General features: G+C 48.0%; 2 protein-coding genes across 4 annotated transcripts in view; one reads left to right on the top strand and one right to left on the bottom strand.

The window, feature by feature from the left end:
• ATXN2 (ataxin 2) overlaps nt 1-7,269 on the top strand; it is a 100,526-nt gene extending 93,257 nt beyond the window's left edge. For both annotated transcript variants that reach the window (XM_052654401.1, XM_052654400.1), the window contains exons 22-25: nt 2,601-2,746; nt 3,262-3,489; nt 5,675-5,843; nt 6,697-7,269. In XM_052654401.1, coding sequence (XP_052510361.1) covers nt 2,601-2,746; nt 3,262-3,489; nt 5,675-5,843; nt 6,697-6,725 — 572 coding nt within the window. In that variant the 3' untranslated portion in view covers nt 6,726-7,269. The remainder of the gene's footprint in view (nt 1-2,600; nt 2,747-3,261; nt 3,490-5,674; nt 5,844-6,696) is intronic.
• A 2,986-nt stretch (nt 7,270-10,255) lies between these two features.
• SH2B3 (SH2B adaptor protein 3) overlaps nt 10,256-17,065 on the bottom strand; it is a 35,064-nt gene continuing 28,254 nt past the window's right edge. Inside the window, exons 3-8 of one of the 2 annotated variants that reach the window (XM_052654551.1) lie at nt 12,261-12,362; nt 12,088-12,179; nt 11,909-12,003; nt 11,595-11,809; nt 11,331-11,502; nt 10,256-11,204 (exon numbers count right to left, since the gene is read on the bottom strand). In XM_052654551.1, the coding sequence (XP_052510511.1) occupies nt 10,909-11,204; nt 11,331-11,502; nt 11,595-11,809; nt 11,909-12,003; nt 12,088-12,179; nt 12,261-12,362 (972 nt within the window). In that variant the 3' untranslated portion in view covers nt 10,256-10,908. Of the gene's footprint in view, nt 11,503-11,594; nt 11,810-11,908; nt 12,004-12,087; nt 12,180-12,260; nt 12,363-17,065 lie in introns of both variants that reach the window. The other variant, XM_052654550.1, reaches the window with a different exon arrangement.

Here is a 17,065-nt window from a genome sequence, read left to right as displayed (position 1 = left end):
AACCCCAACCTCTCCTCCTCTTTTAAAAATTTCCCTTCTACCCTAGCTGTGTTTGTTACTTTCTTAAGTGAGCTTTCAAGGAACCAAAGTATATTTTTGTTATTACTATTAAAGTCTATTTTCTACATTTTCCCCAATTAGCTACTCAGTTTTCGTATTTGAAGGAGCAAAGAATTCCTGGATAAGGTACTTGCTTAGCAAGCATCTTTTCAGAAAGATGATAAACAGAGGAAGATATTTCTAATCAGACATGCTTACATTTTATTTCCAGCCTATGATGTCTGTTTAAATCTGCTTAATTTTTCTTATAATGCATTGTAGTTTATTGATGTTTAGATAGGGAGAAGATGGGGTTTTTTAAGCATTCAGCTCGGACTACTTGAAGTATTTGTGCTGTGAATGTAAATGAGATATAGATAGCCTTTCAATATTAGCAAATAAATCCAGAGGTGCCTGTTAAAAATGCATGATAAAAGATACTTCTGTCTTTATTTTTCTCAAAGTAATTTCAAGGTTTTAACATTTTTCTAATTGGTGGATAATTAATTATGAGACTTCATGGGCATAATTATTCTTTGTAATGGCCATTCTTTTTTTTTTTTTTTAATGTGTGAAAATCAAATAGCACCCAGCTAGAGTTGGTTGATGTTACTTTTTATTTTCTTATTACTTTGCTTACAGGGTAATTAGAAAGGAAAGTTAAATTTTCAGTACAAAAATTTCTTGAATAAATATGGTTGAATAAGTAGAAACTCTATGAGATTCTGTAGTCTACCTCTGTGAAACTTTATAAATAAGAGTTTGGATTCAGGAATTGCTTTCCAGTTTAAGATTTACAAGAGTAGAGGTTCAAAATTTATGTCAAGTCTTTTAGACTAAGTGCCTAGACAATTTGTGGGGATCTGCAAGTTAATTTAAATGATGATGAATGCCTTTTAATAAGCCAATGAAGTAGGAAAAAAGACAGTATTTTCATAAATTCATGGGATTGTGAAACCCAAGAAAGCTGTTAGTACCTTATTTTTTTCCACCTCCCAGGTAACAGTCACTGACTTGTTAAAAAAAAACACCCAGAGAATATGTTGCCAGTTTTTCTTGTTAATATGTTCCAATGTATGTTAACAGTTATAGTTAGGGGATTTTCCCAGTGTATAAACAGAAGTGCTTTGTTGAATCTAATCTAAATGTTAATTTAGTATATACTCCCACCAGGTGTTAGCCGTGGATGCACAGGTGATCCTAGCGCTGGCTCTTTGCCTCTCCTCCTCTCTTTAAAGGGTACCTGTGCAGTTGAGGAGATGACCAGTTGGGCTGGAATGTTGGTAGCCCCTGTCCCTGCAATGTCAAGTGTTACAGAATTGTTTCATGTGCCTAACCTTCTGCATAACATTTACATGGGATTCACCCAGAGCCATCTCTGCTGGTGACTCTCAGCAGCTGGCCTACTAGACTACTGCAGTCTGGGTGCCTGATCCCAAAGGTGCTTGCTTCTCCCTATCAGTCCCCTGTGTGTAACATCATATGAAGAACGTGAGGAAGTATTTTGAAATTGTTTCTGTGTATGGGCATAGCTTCTCGAGGATTTCAGGATTGATTTGAGAGAAGGCTGGAAGTCACACATTGACTTCTAAGAGGTATGTCTTGGGAAGACTGTCCTCAACTCATAGCCACATCATGGTTAGATTTGTATCAGGGTGCTATATTAGTGGTCACTGGAAGCAGTGAACCCATCTTGTGCTTTTGATTCTCGGATTGCTGTATTGGGATGACATGAACAAATACCTGATCTCCCTGTTTTGTGCCAACATATGGTCAGTGCTGACACTTACAAAGAATTGGCTTTGCGTTCTTACCTTTAATGAACACATTTTTACTTAAACTAAACCATCATATTTTCTTTGAAGTTACCCTAACTAGTAAAAATTTTTTCTAAAGGCTGTGATGCATAGAAGGGAGTTTGGTTTTCCTAAATACATAGTTTAGGTAACCCTAAACTATAAAACAAAGGTGAGAGATCTTGAGTGGGGAGGCCCAGGGAACAAAGTGAGGAGCAAAGTGGCTTCTGTAATCAGCTGAGAGAGATTGTGGTCATTTGGCCCTGAAGATAGAGTCCTGACCTTGCCACACACCTTATCCAGCCCCTTACTGCAGCCTTGATACCATCTGGGCCCATAGGACACTGCGCCAGCTCCAGGGCAGTAGCATGGTGAGGTTAGCCAGATGATGGCCTTGAGCTGCTGTGTGTGTGTCTGTGTGTGTGTGTGTGAGATAGAGAGAGGTTGAATTATTTCTGTCTGTGCTTTTAAGTTGCTTTTTCAGGAAAACCTAGTGACTGTTACAAAAGTAAATTTAAACTGATTAGATTTTGATACAGTATGTATGTTATTTGAATAAAATGCTAGTCTGGTTGGTAAGCAGTAACTTGACCTTTTTTTTTTTTTTTCAAGAAGTAGATGGATTAAATGGAGTCAAATATAGAGATGGGTTAGGCATTGAGCATCAAGAAAGCTGTTGATGAGCTGAAAGTTGATGAGGCATAGAAGAGCAATGAAGACCACCACACACGTCAATTATACACACTCCTTTTTATTTCACTTTAGTTTCCACTGGCTCCCTTGCTCAGCAGTATGCGCACCCTAATGCTACCCTGCACCCACATACTCCACATCCTCAGCCTTCAGCTACGCCCACCGGACAGCAGCAAAGCCAACATGGTGGGAGCCATCCCGCACCCAGTCCTGTTCAGGTAAGACACTCGGGGGCCTCCACCAGAACTGCTGCATCCTTCTGCTTACTGAGTGTTTTTCCCAGTGCCAGGCGAGATGCTAGGCACCACGTGACCAAAACACCTAGCAGCCCTGCCTCACCTAGGAGCCAGCGTATAGCTCTGCAGGCTGTGCCCCCAGGTTTAATCACCTTAAGGTACATACTGAGAATAAGGTGGTTGGGTAAGTTCTGAAAACTTTACCAATATAGAAAAATTTAACATAAAGTAAGGAATTTCGCTTGGAACTTTTTAAAACTCTCATTTCTAATGTTTATGTGATACGATTTTGTTTGTTTGTTTTCCTATTAGTTTCTTTAGCCGTGCTTTTTAAGAAGGCACTTAAGGAGCTCTGGCATCTGGAGCTCTTTGCTCCAGTTCCCTGGAGCAGTATTCTTGGTTCCCACTGCTTGGTTGAGGGCTTTTAGTCTGACAATCAGGCTTGTATCCCAGAAAAGAATGTCTCTTAATCTGTACTCTTTGCTGTCACTTTGCAGCACCATCAGCACCAGGCCGCCCAGGCTCTCCATCTGGCCAGTCCACAGCAGCAGTCTGCCATTTACCACGCGGGGCTTGCGCCAACCCCACCTTCCATGACACCTGCCTCCAATACACAGTCTCCACAGAATAGTTTCCCAGCAGCACAGCAGACCGTCTTTACCATTCATCCTTCTCATGTTCAGCCGGCTTACACCAATCCACCCCACATGGCCCATGTACCTCAGGTAAACCTGCTTTAGCCAACTTTTTGTGAAGACCAAGTAGGATATGAAAGTTATCAGATAAGCAGCAAAGAGCCAGATGCTCTTCAAGCTAGGAACCCCTGTGTGTGATGCCATCTGCTTGTCTCTTCTTTCCCACTCAAATACATGTGATCTGGCCTTAAATGAATGTTTGTGTGGTTTTGTAATGGAATCAGTGAAGTTGCTGATTGGTCAGTCTTTTGACATTTCCCAACTGAGGCCTTAAAAATACCTTTGACTCTGGAATGCAACCTAGTTCTTTCCTTACTGTGTCTGCATTGCTCTGTTTCTGTTTATATAGCTTTCTCGTTGCTATATATACACGTATATGTACACATATTCCCCCCACACCCCTCACACACACACACACACAGGTCTGGCAAAGAAGATGGGATTTCACAAATTCTCAACTCTGAGATGACTGCCCTGGGACTGTCCACTTGAATGTTAGTCACCTGAGTTCCTAAGAAATCTCTCCATTTGTTTCCCTGGCTATTCCTAAATCTGCTTTGACCATACGTTGTACTTCTTGAAAGGGCTTGGCCTTGTACATTGGTGCTGTGTGATTTGAAGCTGGAAGCGCCCAGGTGTTCCTATTTTTCTTAAAGAGCAGATCTGGAAGCACTTGGGGCTCACCTCTAGCGTAAGTTTCTAAAGGTTGAAGGTGTGTTTGCTGCTGACTAAAGTCCAATGCGATCCAGGGCCAATTTGAATTGTCTTAATGAGGAGAAGGAGCTGCACTGAAGTTGGACTTTTAACACTGTCCTTTGAGGCCCTCCCTGGGGCTGTTAAGGGTGGATCGGCTGTATTTGATGTCTCTTTTTGCTGCTTTCATAACAGAACTCTCTTAGGCAGGTCTCAGCTTAAACTGCCTCACTGAACTCCGTTTCATGTCAAGCAGTGCACCCCTGAGGCTCTGGCGTGGTGGGGCTGGAGATGCTGCTCAGTTGGAGCTAACTCTCAGAAGGCGACCTTATAACTAGAGTTCCACAGCTCTGGGAAGTCTGGGCATCCTCCCCAGCAAACGGGCAGGTTCTGTAGTGTGGTGCACTGCAGTGGATGAGTTGCTTTCGATGGTGGGGCGGGGAGCTGGTTTGGTCAAGTGTGGGACAGCATGGTTTGGCTGAATCAGGAACTTCATGAGACCTGGGGGCCGGTAGATGTCTAGCAGAGGCTGGTAGCTACGTAGTTATGTGAATTTATATGTAAGTTGGGGTTCCTAAAACCTCACTTTTGTGTTTTTGTGCTGAAAGAACAAAAAGGTTAACATCTGCAGGGAAGTCCAGATGTGCCCTGGGTCTACTTGAACGTGTTAGAGTCAAAACAGGGTTTCCTTCAAGGCTTATCATGGTCTAGAACAGTGCACAGTATTGCAGGAGGAATTGAGGACTCGTCCTCCTCGCTCTGCAAATCCTTGCAGAGCTGGGATCCAGCTCTTTGGGCTAAAACCTTTCCAACTTGACAGGGAGACGTGGTTAAACTCACTGTCACTTGATACAGGGACACTGGGTTGGCCCAGATGATTTCAGAATACCCCTCCCCGCCTCACTGGAGCCATTCACTGCAACTCCTCCTGCTGCTGCCTTATCGGCGGATCTTTCAGCAGAGCAAAGGGGCCTGAGAGTCTTCCTCACTGCCTTGACTCATTCTTCACTGAGGTGTGCTGATGAGCAGGGGAGGAGCAAAGATAATATAGAACAGGAGTGAACAGTTCCCACTTAAAATGTAATAATCTGCTTTCATATCTGAAAGGGATGATTCAGGCCCCACATAGAAGCCAGAGTCTAGAAGCATCATTGCATGTAGCCTCCTATTAGTTTGAGAAAGCTGTACTTGGATCAAGGATCGTCTTACCTTTGTGAAGACCTTGCCCCATACATAGAATCCAGTCATCAGAAATGCTGACGCCTAGGACATGGCAGCCCTGACTTTTACCAAGGCTTGTTGGTTGCCTGCCCCCTCAGCCTTGCAGAATCTGCCAAAAGGTGAAGCGTGTCTATAGGTCAACTAATGGATCCACTAGGGAATGTCCCCAGAGGAAAGAAAGGGCCCTGAGGGCCCACTGTTGCCCTTTCCTGAGAGCCCCAACCCAGTGAAAGGAACACAGTTGACATGTTGTTTAAGCTGGAGATGTTGCCTGTATGCGTAAAAGAGCTCTCTGTTTCAGGCTCATGTACAGTCAGGAATGGTTCCTTCTCATCCAACTGCCCATGCGCCAATGATGCTAATGACGACACAGCCACCCGGCGGTCCCCAGGCCGCCCTCGCTCAAAGTGCACTACAGCCCATTCCAGTCTCGACAACAGCGCATTTCCCTTATATGACGCACCCTTCAGGTGAGGCGTGTGTGTGCAGGGGCCGCCGGGCACCCCAAAGCATTCTGCTCGCACAGGTCGAATGGCAGGCAGGGCCAGCGCTTCAAGTCCCGCATCCAAGAACTAGCAAGACCCGTCAGAGTGTGCACAGTAGGGACTGTGATGATCAGTTCAGTGTCAGGGCCTGAGGCTTCCGGGAGCCTAGGCTGTGTGTGTTCTGATGGTATACAGGATCTGGCTTGATGAGAAGCAGCAGCAGCATTCTGTGTAGCTGATGCATGCTTAGGACTCAGTTGGCCTTCCTTGTTACGCTAGGCTGGACAGGGCAGTGTTTTCCTTCCTGAGTCCCAACAGTCTGACATGTGGGGGGTTACCACCATGGCAGACTTTGACTGTAGCTCTGGAGACTACTACTGATGAGAAAGTGCTGTGTATGGATCGGTTTTGAGTATAGAAATAGCTCCAGTCTATGCCCTGACAGGGAGAGAATGCCTGTGATTGTGCGTTAGTACTTGATGGCGGCCATGGCGAGATTTCACAGTCTAACCTGTTATTCTGAAAGCAGCACTGGTGCTTGGCTATTATTTGGGGAGGGGATATGTTAAGGCCTTTTTTGTACCCCATGAACAACAACTCTTTTGGGAGTTTTATCTGAAATGGTTTTATGTCTGACTGGTCTGTTTCTACCCACCCACCTGCCTCTCCCCATTTTGGTACAGATGCTGGGGGGGTGGGAAGGGTACAGAGTAAATTAAATTTTGAGTCTTGTTCAGCTAGCACAAGGATAGCTTACAGTCATGTGCTGCAGAAACACTAGGCTAATGTGCAAGTGTTGCCAGTTTTCTGTTTAAATATTCACTTTTCTTTTTTACAGTACAAGCCCACCACCAACAGCAGTTGTAAGGCTGCCCTGGAGGAACCGAAAGGCCAAATTCCCTCCTCCCTTCTACTGCTTCTACCAACTGGAAGCACAGAAAACTAGAATTTCATTATTTTGTTTTGAAAAAATATATGTTGATTTCTTGTAACATCCAATAGGAATGCTAACAGTTCACTTGCAGTGGAAGATATTTGGACCGAGTAGAGGCATTTAGGAACTTGTGGGCTGTTCCATAATTCCATATGCTGTTTCCGAGTCCCGCAAGTACCCCAGCTCTGCTTGCTGAAACTGGAAGTTATTTATTTTTTAATGACCCTTGAAAGTCATGAACACATCAGCTAGCAAAAGAAGTAACAAGAGTGATTCTTGCTGCTATTACCGCTAAAAAAAAAAAAATCAAGACTTGGAACGCCCTTTTACTAAACTTGACAAAGTTTCAGTAAATTCTTACCGTCAAACTGACGGATTATTATTTATAAATCAAGTTTGATGAAGTAATCACTGTCTGCAGTGGTTCAACTTTTAAGTTAAGGGAAAAACTTTTACTTTGTAGATAATATAAAATAAAAACTTAAAAAAAATTAAAAAATAAAAAAAGTTTTAAAAACTGATACCAAGTTAATGTGTGTTTGTATGAGCTATTTCCATTATAGGATACTGAGTATCAGGGCAGGAAGGCTGACTGCTTTCTTAATACCCTTGAAGGTTAGCTGTCAAATGATTTTTCTTCTTCACCTTTAGTTCTGGTTCAAGGTATCTCTAGAAAAAAGACAAGACTGAGAGATGTTCTCTGTGGTGGCTAGAGGTCTGCTTCAGAAGGAGGAAGGCTGGCCAGAGTTGGGCAGCACCGAAGGTCCCCGTCCTCAGCCTGACGTTGATTCTGTAAGCTTCCTTTTTAATATCTCCAGAACCCAGATAAGTCAGAGGTTGTCCTGATTCAGGCATCTGCGTTTTACCAGTAGGGGGCAGGAGACACACACTCAGAGTTGTAATAAAGGAATCCAGAGGGCTGAAAGGATGTAGCAATGTACAAGATAAACCAAGCATTTGTTAGGGGTCTTGGTTTTGTGGGAGGAGGATAAACTGGAAAAATACCTATTTTTCAGAGATTGTAGTCATAATAGAACCTTTAAATACTGCAGTTAACTAATCAAGATTCCAAAACCTTTAATTCACATGTAGCAATTTGTACATTATAGCAAAATTTGTATTCTTCAAGAATAAGTTACTTATACAGTACATAAACAATACATAAAAATTTGCCAAATAGACCTTCTGCCTATAATGATACAAGATGAATCCATTCTCTGTGTTGTCATTACAATGTGCTGTTTATTCCAGCTAAACACTGGGTGTCAGATGTGTCCTTGTTAAGAGGCAGTGGATAATAAACTATCAAGTTCCTCTAGCTTGTAGGAAATGTTAGCACTCACATGATATTTGTGATAACAGACTTAGCCCTGAATAACAGCATGAAGGAATCTCAGGCAACCCTTAGGGAAGAGTTCAAGGCCTTGATTTTAGGTTAAGAAACTGTTATGTAAAAATAGTGTTCTCTGGCTTAAGATTTTAATGATTTGCTATTCCTTTTTCCTACACGGTCCAGAAATGATCAAAGGCAGAAGATTTATACCAGATAAAGCCATATGGATTGCTGGTCTAAAATTCAAGGCAGGTTAGTTGACTTAATTCTTTGGTGCTGGTGACTGTTAGTTTGTAAAAGTTCATTAACATCAGGTAAAGGAAGTGATGGTGCTGGGAGCAGTCAGGCCATCCTCGTCATCTGTCATTAGAGATAACCAAAAGGCTGGTGATACTCATTGTCCGTTTGGCACTCAGAGCCTGGCTCTCAGCAGAGGCTGCTGGCTTGGCCTCTTACCGGCAGCAGTGGTTACATTGGGGCTGGAAAGAGGGTGGTGGAATGCGCTCTGACTGCGGTGGGCTGGCTGCAGCTATCAGGGTTGCTGCCTCACGGCCTGTGAGGGCATCACGCCCTGGGCCCCACTGCTCCCCCTTGCCCCAGCTCAACCTGCTCTAGCAGAAAGGAAAGGCATTGGCTTAGTGTCACTTCTTCCTAGGCCACAAGGGGCCTTTTTGTTGGAATGTATTTGAACTGTCTGGGTAACTCAGACACATTTAGTCAAGAAATGTTTTTCTTGAACATTTTACACTGAAGCTGTTGGAAGTGATGACTGTGTCACAGATTCTGAGTTTGTACTTTGCAGCCAGTCAGTCAGAGCTGCGAGCTTGCTGGGCCTGGCTAGCCTCTTGGCACTACCTGAGACTTGTGTGTTGAGAGGCTGTTAGGAAGTAAGTGCCCCAGGCTTGTAGATGTCATCTCTCTACATTTACCCTCCTGGTCTGCGCTTTGCTTAGCATTCATTACTCAGTAATGCTTGATGTGTAGAAAATGTGGCCCTTAGAAATGGACCACAACCATAGATTAGGGTTGGATATGCGTTACCATCTGTGAAACCACCCAGGAGCGTTAGTTCTATATAGATTTTTTGAGGGATCTTCGTTCCCTAACAAGAGATTGAACCCATGCGCCCAGCAGAGGAAGTCCAGAGTCCTAACAACTGGACTGCCAGGAGTGTTGGTTTTAAAAGTAGTGAAGCGAGGTGACTGCTTACCTCCCTGCCCCTCCTAAAGTCTGACCTGCTGGAGTACAGAGAATGGCTGGAACAGACACACCCCTCACCCCAGATAAGGCCGGCACTAGTTAGTCTAGGCCAAGGTTTAATTTTAGCCTTTGATTGATATATCTGTAAATGTTAAGCTGTGCTAATAAAACTCCCAGTTTCCTAGAAGCCACTTGGGTGAGCCTGGCAGCTATACTGAATGGCTCTGCTGGCACCAGAAGCAGCTGACTCTGCTGGGTCACTGCCTCCGTTGTTTCTGAGCCTCTGCATGAAAGTTGTGGGAGGAGCCAGACCCCTATGAATTGTGTCACTTGTGAAAGGCAAGTACAGATGGAGATTTGACTGCAGGACCTCTGGGGATGGTAGAGGTTATGGGTGCCTGTGTATCCATGCACACATAGTCTTCATCAGATGAAGCAGTGGTCACTGCTGGAACAGAACACTGATTGTGGGCTATTAAAGGAGTTTCTCATTAGCTGTGGCACCAGCTTCCTAGCTTCCATTTTGGCTCAAGAATGAGCCTAAAACCTTGTGGAATAATTTAATAAGCCTTTAGATGCTTGGAGGCTCTAAGCCAGCCCTGTTGGTGAAAGATTTACTAGAAAGGGCCCAGCAGCCATTTTCTTCCTTGCCCCTCCCTCACCCCAGTTTAACTTGCACCATAAAGCCTACTGTAAACCAGAATTCAGTTTTTTATTCATAAGGCACCAGGGTGGAACTGTTGCTGGCCACCCTCCTCTTTCAGTAATCGCTTGGAATTTCCTTAAAAGAGTGACACATTTCACTTCTCTACATTTAGGAAGGACAGTATCTCCTCAGCAACAGGTGACTGTCCTGACAATGTAACAGACAAGGAAGCCAGGCATACTGGCTTGAACCAGGAACCTGGTCAGTAGGTTTGCATAGCTGTCTCTGACTATAAAAATTGTGTGGGTATTAGTTCAAACAGTGCAATGAAATAAGCAATGGTTTAATTTTGAAACCTGAATTCTTTGAAAAATTAATCTGAGGTAAAAATGTTTAAAATCATTTTTGACCTTTAGCTTGTCCATCTGCCAGAACTTTGTCCTAAAGCTGAGAGTCGAAGCAGGATAGGTGTGGTCACCTGTGGCTTGGGTACAGCAGATCTACCACATGGACTAAAGCTACAGTGAGAAAAACCACGGGAGAATCCAGGGCTTGTTAGTGTTTTGGGCTTCCTGATGGGCCCCCTCCCCAAGTAGAAAGTCTGTCAGCTGAGACAGACAGTGTCAGTGAAAAAGAGAACAAGTTTCCACTGCCAACTCCGGCCCTCCCCGTCCCCCTGCCACCTCTCAAGAGTGATGGGGCCTGGTCCTAGGGACATCTGCGAATAAGAACTACATCTGTAAACAATAAGAAGAAAGCCAGATAAGAATGGAACTTATAGGAGGCCCTTTAACAGGCCTAATAGAAGGGTCACATCCAAACTGGAATGAGCAGTTAAAGTGTCCCTTGAATCTCTCTCTGGAAGGAAGGAAAGAAAGTTACATTCACAAGTTCACATCTCTGTTTGCTTGTGCTCCTCCGGGCAGCGTGAGGCCCATCAGAGAGGCGTGTACTGATTGTCTATGGCCCGTAGGCGGCTCCGGGAGGAGGAGTCCATTTCGTAGTCCGAGTCCCGGGCTCGACTGGCGGGTTCGGGCTCCAGGTGCCGCAGGCTGTTGGCCAGTTCCTCGGGTGAAGGCACCAGGTGGAAGATCTGCTCTGGGGGAGAGGATCGGCCTGGAAGACCCTCTGGGCCAAGCCCCTGTGGACAGCCAGAAGTGCTAAGGTGGGGAAGGCCCAGCTCTGAATCCCAGCGAGAGAGGGAGAAAGGGAACAGAACAGTGTTGGAGGAACCTGGGGGACAAGCGACCGAGAGAGAGACCACACCGTCAGTCTTATCAGGGCGGAGGCAGGTGCTGGAAGGACACAACAGGAGGTCTCGGTCCCCACCCCCTTTATCAAGGGGCATCAGGGTCACACCTGGTGGCTGGGAGACGACGACCACGTAGCTGGACAGCCGGACGTCACAGGCAGCCCCGCACTCAAGGGGGATGGGCGAGCGCTGGAAGTGGTGGAGCATGTCCACAACGGAGGGGAAGTGGAGGTGCTGCACTCGGCACTGGCCCCGCTCGGTCAGCGACAGGCGCAGGTGCTACAGAAAAGGAAGAAAGGTAGGCTCAGGCCCTGGCCCCCTCAGGGCCTTTAACTTGGCCGGGGCATAGCCCCAGCTGCCTTGCCCAGTACCTTGGCAATGCCCTGGAAGTTGAACGTGAGCACATACTCCCCGCGCCGCGTCTCGCTTTGCCGCACCAGGAACACTCCGTGAGCATCAGGACCTTGCAGCTGGACCAGCTGAGCCGCCTTCACCCGGGAGATGGGACCGTGGAACCAGGGGTAGCAGGACAGGAAGTGATCTGTTTTCTGGCAGGCTGGATCCAGCAGCACCCCAGGAGAAGCACCTGGCAGAGAAAGAGACGGGTGATGGTGACCCTCTGTGGGCGCTTTATGCCCTGGGCTGGGTCCTGATGTACTGGAGGACAGAGGCCCTGACCCCTTACCTTGGTTCAAGGAATCTGTGCTTCCCCTTGGAGAGTCAGCCATGCCAGGTTCTGTGGCTGAGGGAAAGTGCGGCTCTGGGTCTGTGGTCTCGAGTCTGCAAGAGAAGATGGGGGTTAAGGACTGGGTAGCTCAGGAGTAACAGGAAAAGCTGTGTCAAGATGGAGCCCTTGGGTCTCACCCTTGGCCTGTGCATGCCTGGAGCTCAGCCATCCATGAATTCAACTGCTGTTCATCTCCCACCTCAAAGATGATGTCTGTCCGGTCCTTCACCTGGCAGGAAGGAAGGGACAGCTGTGTACAATTCCTGAGGTCTGTGTCTGTTCCCCACATGTGTGGAAAGCTTCCACTCACCTTTAGCACAAAAGTGTACAGGTTGTCAGGCATCTCAAGACGTGTGCATCGCCGGATCTCCTGGATACTGGAGCAGGCTGCTTGTAGCTTGGACTTTGAACTCTAGGAGACCAATGCAGACATTCAGGGCCTGTCCCTGATGGCCCTTCACCCACCCAGGCCTCTGCTCTTTTCTGCAGTCTCCCCAGGGGCCTAGCTTGCTCAGTGGGCACCCTGATCCTGGAGTGGGTTCTAGTATTCTTCCTAGCAGAAACCTGCAGGGGATCCTCTGCCTGTAAGCACAGCACCGTCTCCCCCACCCAGACACAGACACTGAGCTTCCCAGCACCCAACGGGGCCTGAGGGCCAGTCTCTGCTTCACCTGGATCTGTGGACATTCTAGCTCTGACCCATTTGCTGGCTGACACCTGTTTTCTCTTCCCACTGGTGGAGCAAACCCCCCCCCAACCCACTCTGGCCAGTTACAATCACTGCTGATCATCTCATCACAGCAAACCCAGAAAGGGAAGGTGAGGGTATCCCAACCCAAGTTCCCTCTATTGTGCTGGCTGACCGCGCCGAGGGCCCAGGCCTTTCACATTGCCTTTAGCTCCTCTCCTCCCCTCTACTGGCTCCCCACCAGGACCGACTTCTCCCAGCCCAACAGCAGCCCAGGAAGCAGATATTATCACCACATCTTAAAAAGAAGAAACTCAAATTTTGGAGATAGTAATTTGCCTGAGGAAACAGAGATCAGGTTGTGAACCCCCATTCAAAGCATATACCTGACTACTCTGTTCTGCCTCCAAGTCTCAGGACGAGGCGCAGGTGAGGTGGCATGGTGGGAGTTGGCAGAGTAGCTTAGCTATGGGCTTTTGGGGCTCTTTTGCCAGTGTGGCCAAAGGAACACAGCCTGGCACGGCTGGCCCTAGTTAACAGCCAACCAGAAAACTGCAGGCCCCAGAAGTCTTCCATGACATTCAACACACATGGGGTTCAGAATGGGTGGGAGATGACCCCCTACTCTTTAGTCAGCAAAAGGGTCCTGACTGAACCTGGCTGACCCTACAGATGTCTGTTCCCAGGGCCCAGGAGCTCTCATCACTTTCTCAGAAGGGAGAGCACCCCTCCACTTCCTCCTGTGATAAAATGGCTAAGATTGTTTCCCTAGAGTCATCACATGATCAGTGGTGGCTTTCAGCAGAGGCCTGAGGAAGATAAGATGTGGGGAAGGGGCAGCCGAGACCCAAATGTGCCCTCCTCCCTTCAGCAGCTGTTTTAAAAAGAGACAGTGAGGTGCGCCTAAAAATAACCACTGCTGCTGCTGTTGCTAAGTCTCTTAAGTCGTGTCTGACTCTGTGCGACCCCGTAGACGGCAGCCCACCAGGCTCCCCCGTCCCTGGGATTCTCCAGGCAAGAATACTGGAGTGGGTTGCCATTTCCTTCTCCAAGGCATGAAAGTGAAAAGTGAAAATGAAGTCACTCAGTCGTGTCCGACTTTTAGCGTCCCCATGGACTGCAGCCCACCAGGCTCCTCCATCCATGGGATCTTCCAGGCAAGAGTACTGGAGTGGGGTGCCATTGCCTTCTCTGGAAAATAACCACAACCCCCACCAAACCAGGGCTTCCCTGGTGGCTCAAGTGGTAGAGAACCCACTTGCCAATGCAGGAGATGCAAGAGACCTTGGGTTTGAACTCTGGGTCAGGAAGATCCCTTGGAGAAGGAAATGGCAACCCGCTCCAATATTCTTGCCTGGGAAATTCCATGGACAGAGGAGCCTAATGGGCTACATACAGTCCACGAGGTTGCAAAGAGTTGGACACAACTAGTTATGCGTGCGTGCACACACTGTCAAGCCAGCACTGGGTAAGGAGGAGGAAACAGGCAGAAACAAAGGTGAGTTCTAGGCATAACATCCAACCTGTGCCCAGACGGGTATGCCAGAGTGGTGCCAGAGTCCATCCCAAAGCCATACACTCAGCTGAGCTTCAGATAAACAGGTGCCAGGGCAGAAGGATGGTGAGTGCAAGACTGGGCAGCCTGTTAGGAGAGAGGCTCTTCTGGTCCAGGCCCACCCCCAGCAGGTCTTGGAGCTGCCAGTCCTGCCCTGGTGGTTGGACACAGCAGTCTGGGGAGGAGAACTGGGTGGGAATGCACTCAGAAGCTGCACAACTAGTAAATCCCGGCCTAAGTGACCACCAGCCAGGGCATTGTCACCCTTCCAGTTCCTTTTGGATGTCCCCTACTGCCCAGTTCCTCAGCCAGGGAGCTCCACCCAGCTCCCGCATGGACACTGGACATGCCAGAGGACAGGGAAGCAGGGCCCCCAAATCCCCAGCAGCACACTCAGTCAGCCAGCCTCTCCATGTCTGCTTCCTGGCTACAGAATAGGTTAGTACAGAGGGCTCCTTCCTGCGCCTGCATGTGTGGTTGGCCCTGTGTGGCTCTGGATCCGCAGGATCACCGGGAGGAAGTAGACCACGCCAAGAAAGGGAATGGGCCTTGTCTCCTTTTCAGTTCTGCTCTGGGCCCTGCCCCCAGCGTGAGTGCCAAGATTAACTGGCAGAGCCATGGGTTTCACTCTGAATGTGGGGCCCTCAGTGCCAGCTCCACCCCCAGCAGCTGAGCAACTGCTGACCTGACAGGCAGTGGTGAAGAGAGGATTCCCCCTCTTCAGCCACGGCCAACCCTAGCTGCACAGGCGATGGTGAAACTTGGCCCAGGTCCCCTCCGCCTGCTGGCTGAGCCCAACACGCATTCTTTGGTCCCTTCTCTTCAGCCCAGAGTCATACAACTCTAGAGACTGAGCCAGGGGCTGAACCCAGCTCGCCCAGTGTCCACCTACCTACCGTGCTGCCTGGTGGGGTTGGCGGGGGGCGGGCAGGAACTCTGCCCAGATTGGAGGAGCAATTTCTCCCATGGCAGGAGTCGGGTGTGGGGCGTTTGGGCCTTGAATCTGGCTGGAGGGAATGAGAGCTGTGACTGAAAACAGATCTGGTCTCTCTGGAGGCCTTGCTTTCCCCTCAGCCTGCTGCCACTCTCTGCGCTTGGGTGCACACGGCCATCCAGAGTGCTCCAAGGCGCCTGCTTGCACCCTGCTGTGCCCCATCCTCATTCACACTCACAGGATCCCAGCAGGGACAAAGTACACACAGTATCACCCAGCTTCTGCTCTAGAAGGGGACAGATAGCCAATGGACACGGTAGGGGCCAGGACCCACGGGTGTGGAGGCAGTGAGCCTCTCAGGTGCCGAGAGGTCCTGGGCCAAGGCCCTGAGGTAGGGAGACCCAGGCACGCATGCCGTGCGAGGGTCCCTGTAGGGCTGAAGTAGTCAGTTTATTCTGAGATGGGGCTGTGGAGGTGGGCAGCTGCCTATGTGGGTCTGGCACTCACATTAAAGAAGCCAGCCAGCCAGGTGGGCCAGACACAGCTCTTAACCCATCTCTTCCATGGGAAATGGAGGGGGGGCAGGGGTGAAGACAACATCCAAACAGTAAAGAGCCTGGCACAGGGGACCCCAGGGTGTGGGCATGCCGTATCCTCACAGTGGCCTTATTCCACCCACGCTAGGGGTCTTTATTCTTCCAGGGAAAGCCTTCAGGAGAGACTCACACCAGCCTCTTAGCAGCCTTCTCTCTCCCAGGGCTTTAGGACCCTTACTCCTCTCCTGTAAAGAGCAACCATGGGACAGGAGGTAGGACGCAATATACAGCTGAAGGTCAAGGTTCAAGCCCCATTCCTCTGCCACAGCACTCAACGCCCTCGAGTTAGCAGCCCCATGGCCTGGAGCCAAGATGGGACAAGCCCCAGCTCCACCACCCACATGTGGAATCTTGGGCATGGCAGTGACTGCAACCTCAGTGTCCTCTCTGGTGATACGTGGACAGTAAGCAAGATCCTGCTGACCTCCAGGTGGAGGACAGTGGGTCTTTGCTGGGGGCCTGAAAACAAAGGCTTGGAGGAAATTCTAGATCCATTTAGAAAACTAAGATCATGACATCTGGTCCCATCACTTCATGGCAAATAGATGGGGAAACAGTGACAGACTTTATTTTCTTGGACTCCAAAATCACTGCAGATGGTGACTGCAGCCATGAAATTAAAAGACGCTTGCTCCTTGGAAGGAAAGTTACAACCAAGCTAGAAAGCGTATTAAAAAGCAGAGACATTACTTTGCCAACAAAGGTCCGTCTAGTTAAGGCTATGGTTTTTCCAATAGTCATGTATGGATGTGAAAGTTGGACTATAAAGAAAGCTGAGCGCTAAAGAATTGATGCTTTTGAACTGTGCTGTTGGAGAAGACTCTTGAGAGTCCCTTGGACTGCAAGGAGATCCAACTAGTTCATCCTAAAGGAAATCAGTCCTGAATATTCATTGGAAGGACTGATGCTGAAGCTGAAACTCCAATACTTTGGCCACCTCATGCAAAGAATTGACTCATCTGAAAAGACCCTGATGCTGGGAAGGATTGAAGGCAGGAGGAGAAGGGGACAACGGAGGATGAGATGGTTGAGTGGCATCACCAACTCAATGGACATGAATTTGAGTAAACTCCGGGAGTTGGTGATGGACAGGGAGGCCTGGCGTGCTGCGATTTATGGGGTTGCAAAGAGTCGGACACAACTGAGCAACTGAACCTAAGTCATGGATAACCGAGTTCCCCCTCCTCAGGCAAGAGCCCAGAACAGATGCTGCTTGGACCAATGGATGAACAAATGGATGAAACAACATTCTGAGAAAGGCTTAATCACCTCTTACTGTATCCAAACAGCCTTAAAAAACAAAAACAACAAAAAAAAGAGAAAATATCCTCTCTTGTTTGGA

The sequence above is a fragment of the Budorcas taxicolor genome, chromosome 17 (genome assembly GCF_023091745.1).
Source record: "Budorcas taxicolor isolate Tak-1 chromosome 17, Takin1.1, whole genome shotgun sequence".
Taxonomy (NCBI): domain Eukaryota; kingdom Metazoa; phylum Chordata; class Mammalia; order Artiodactyla; family Bovidae; genus Budorcas; species Budorcas taxicolor.
The sequence above is the reverse complement of the archived record's forward strand: the minus strand, read 5'-3'. Positions and strand labels throughout refer to the sequence as shown.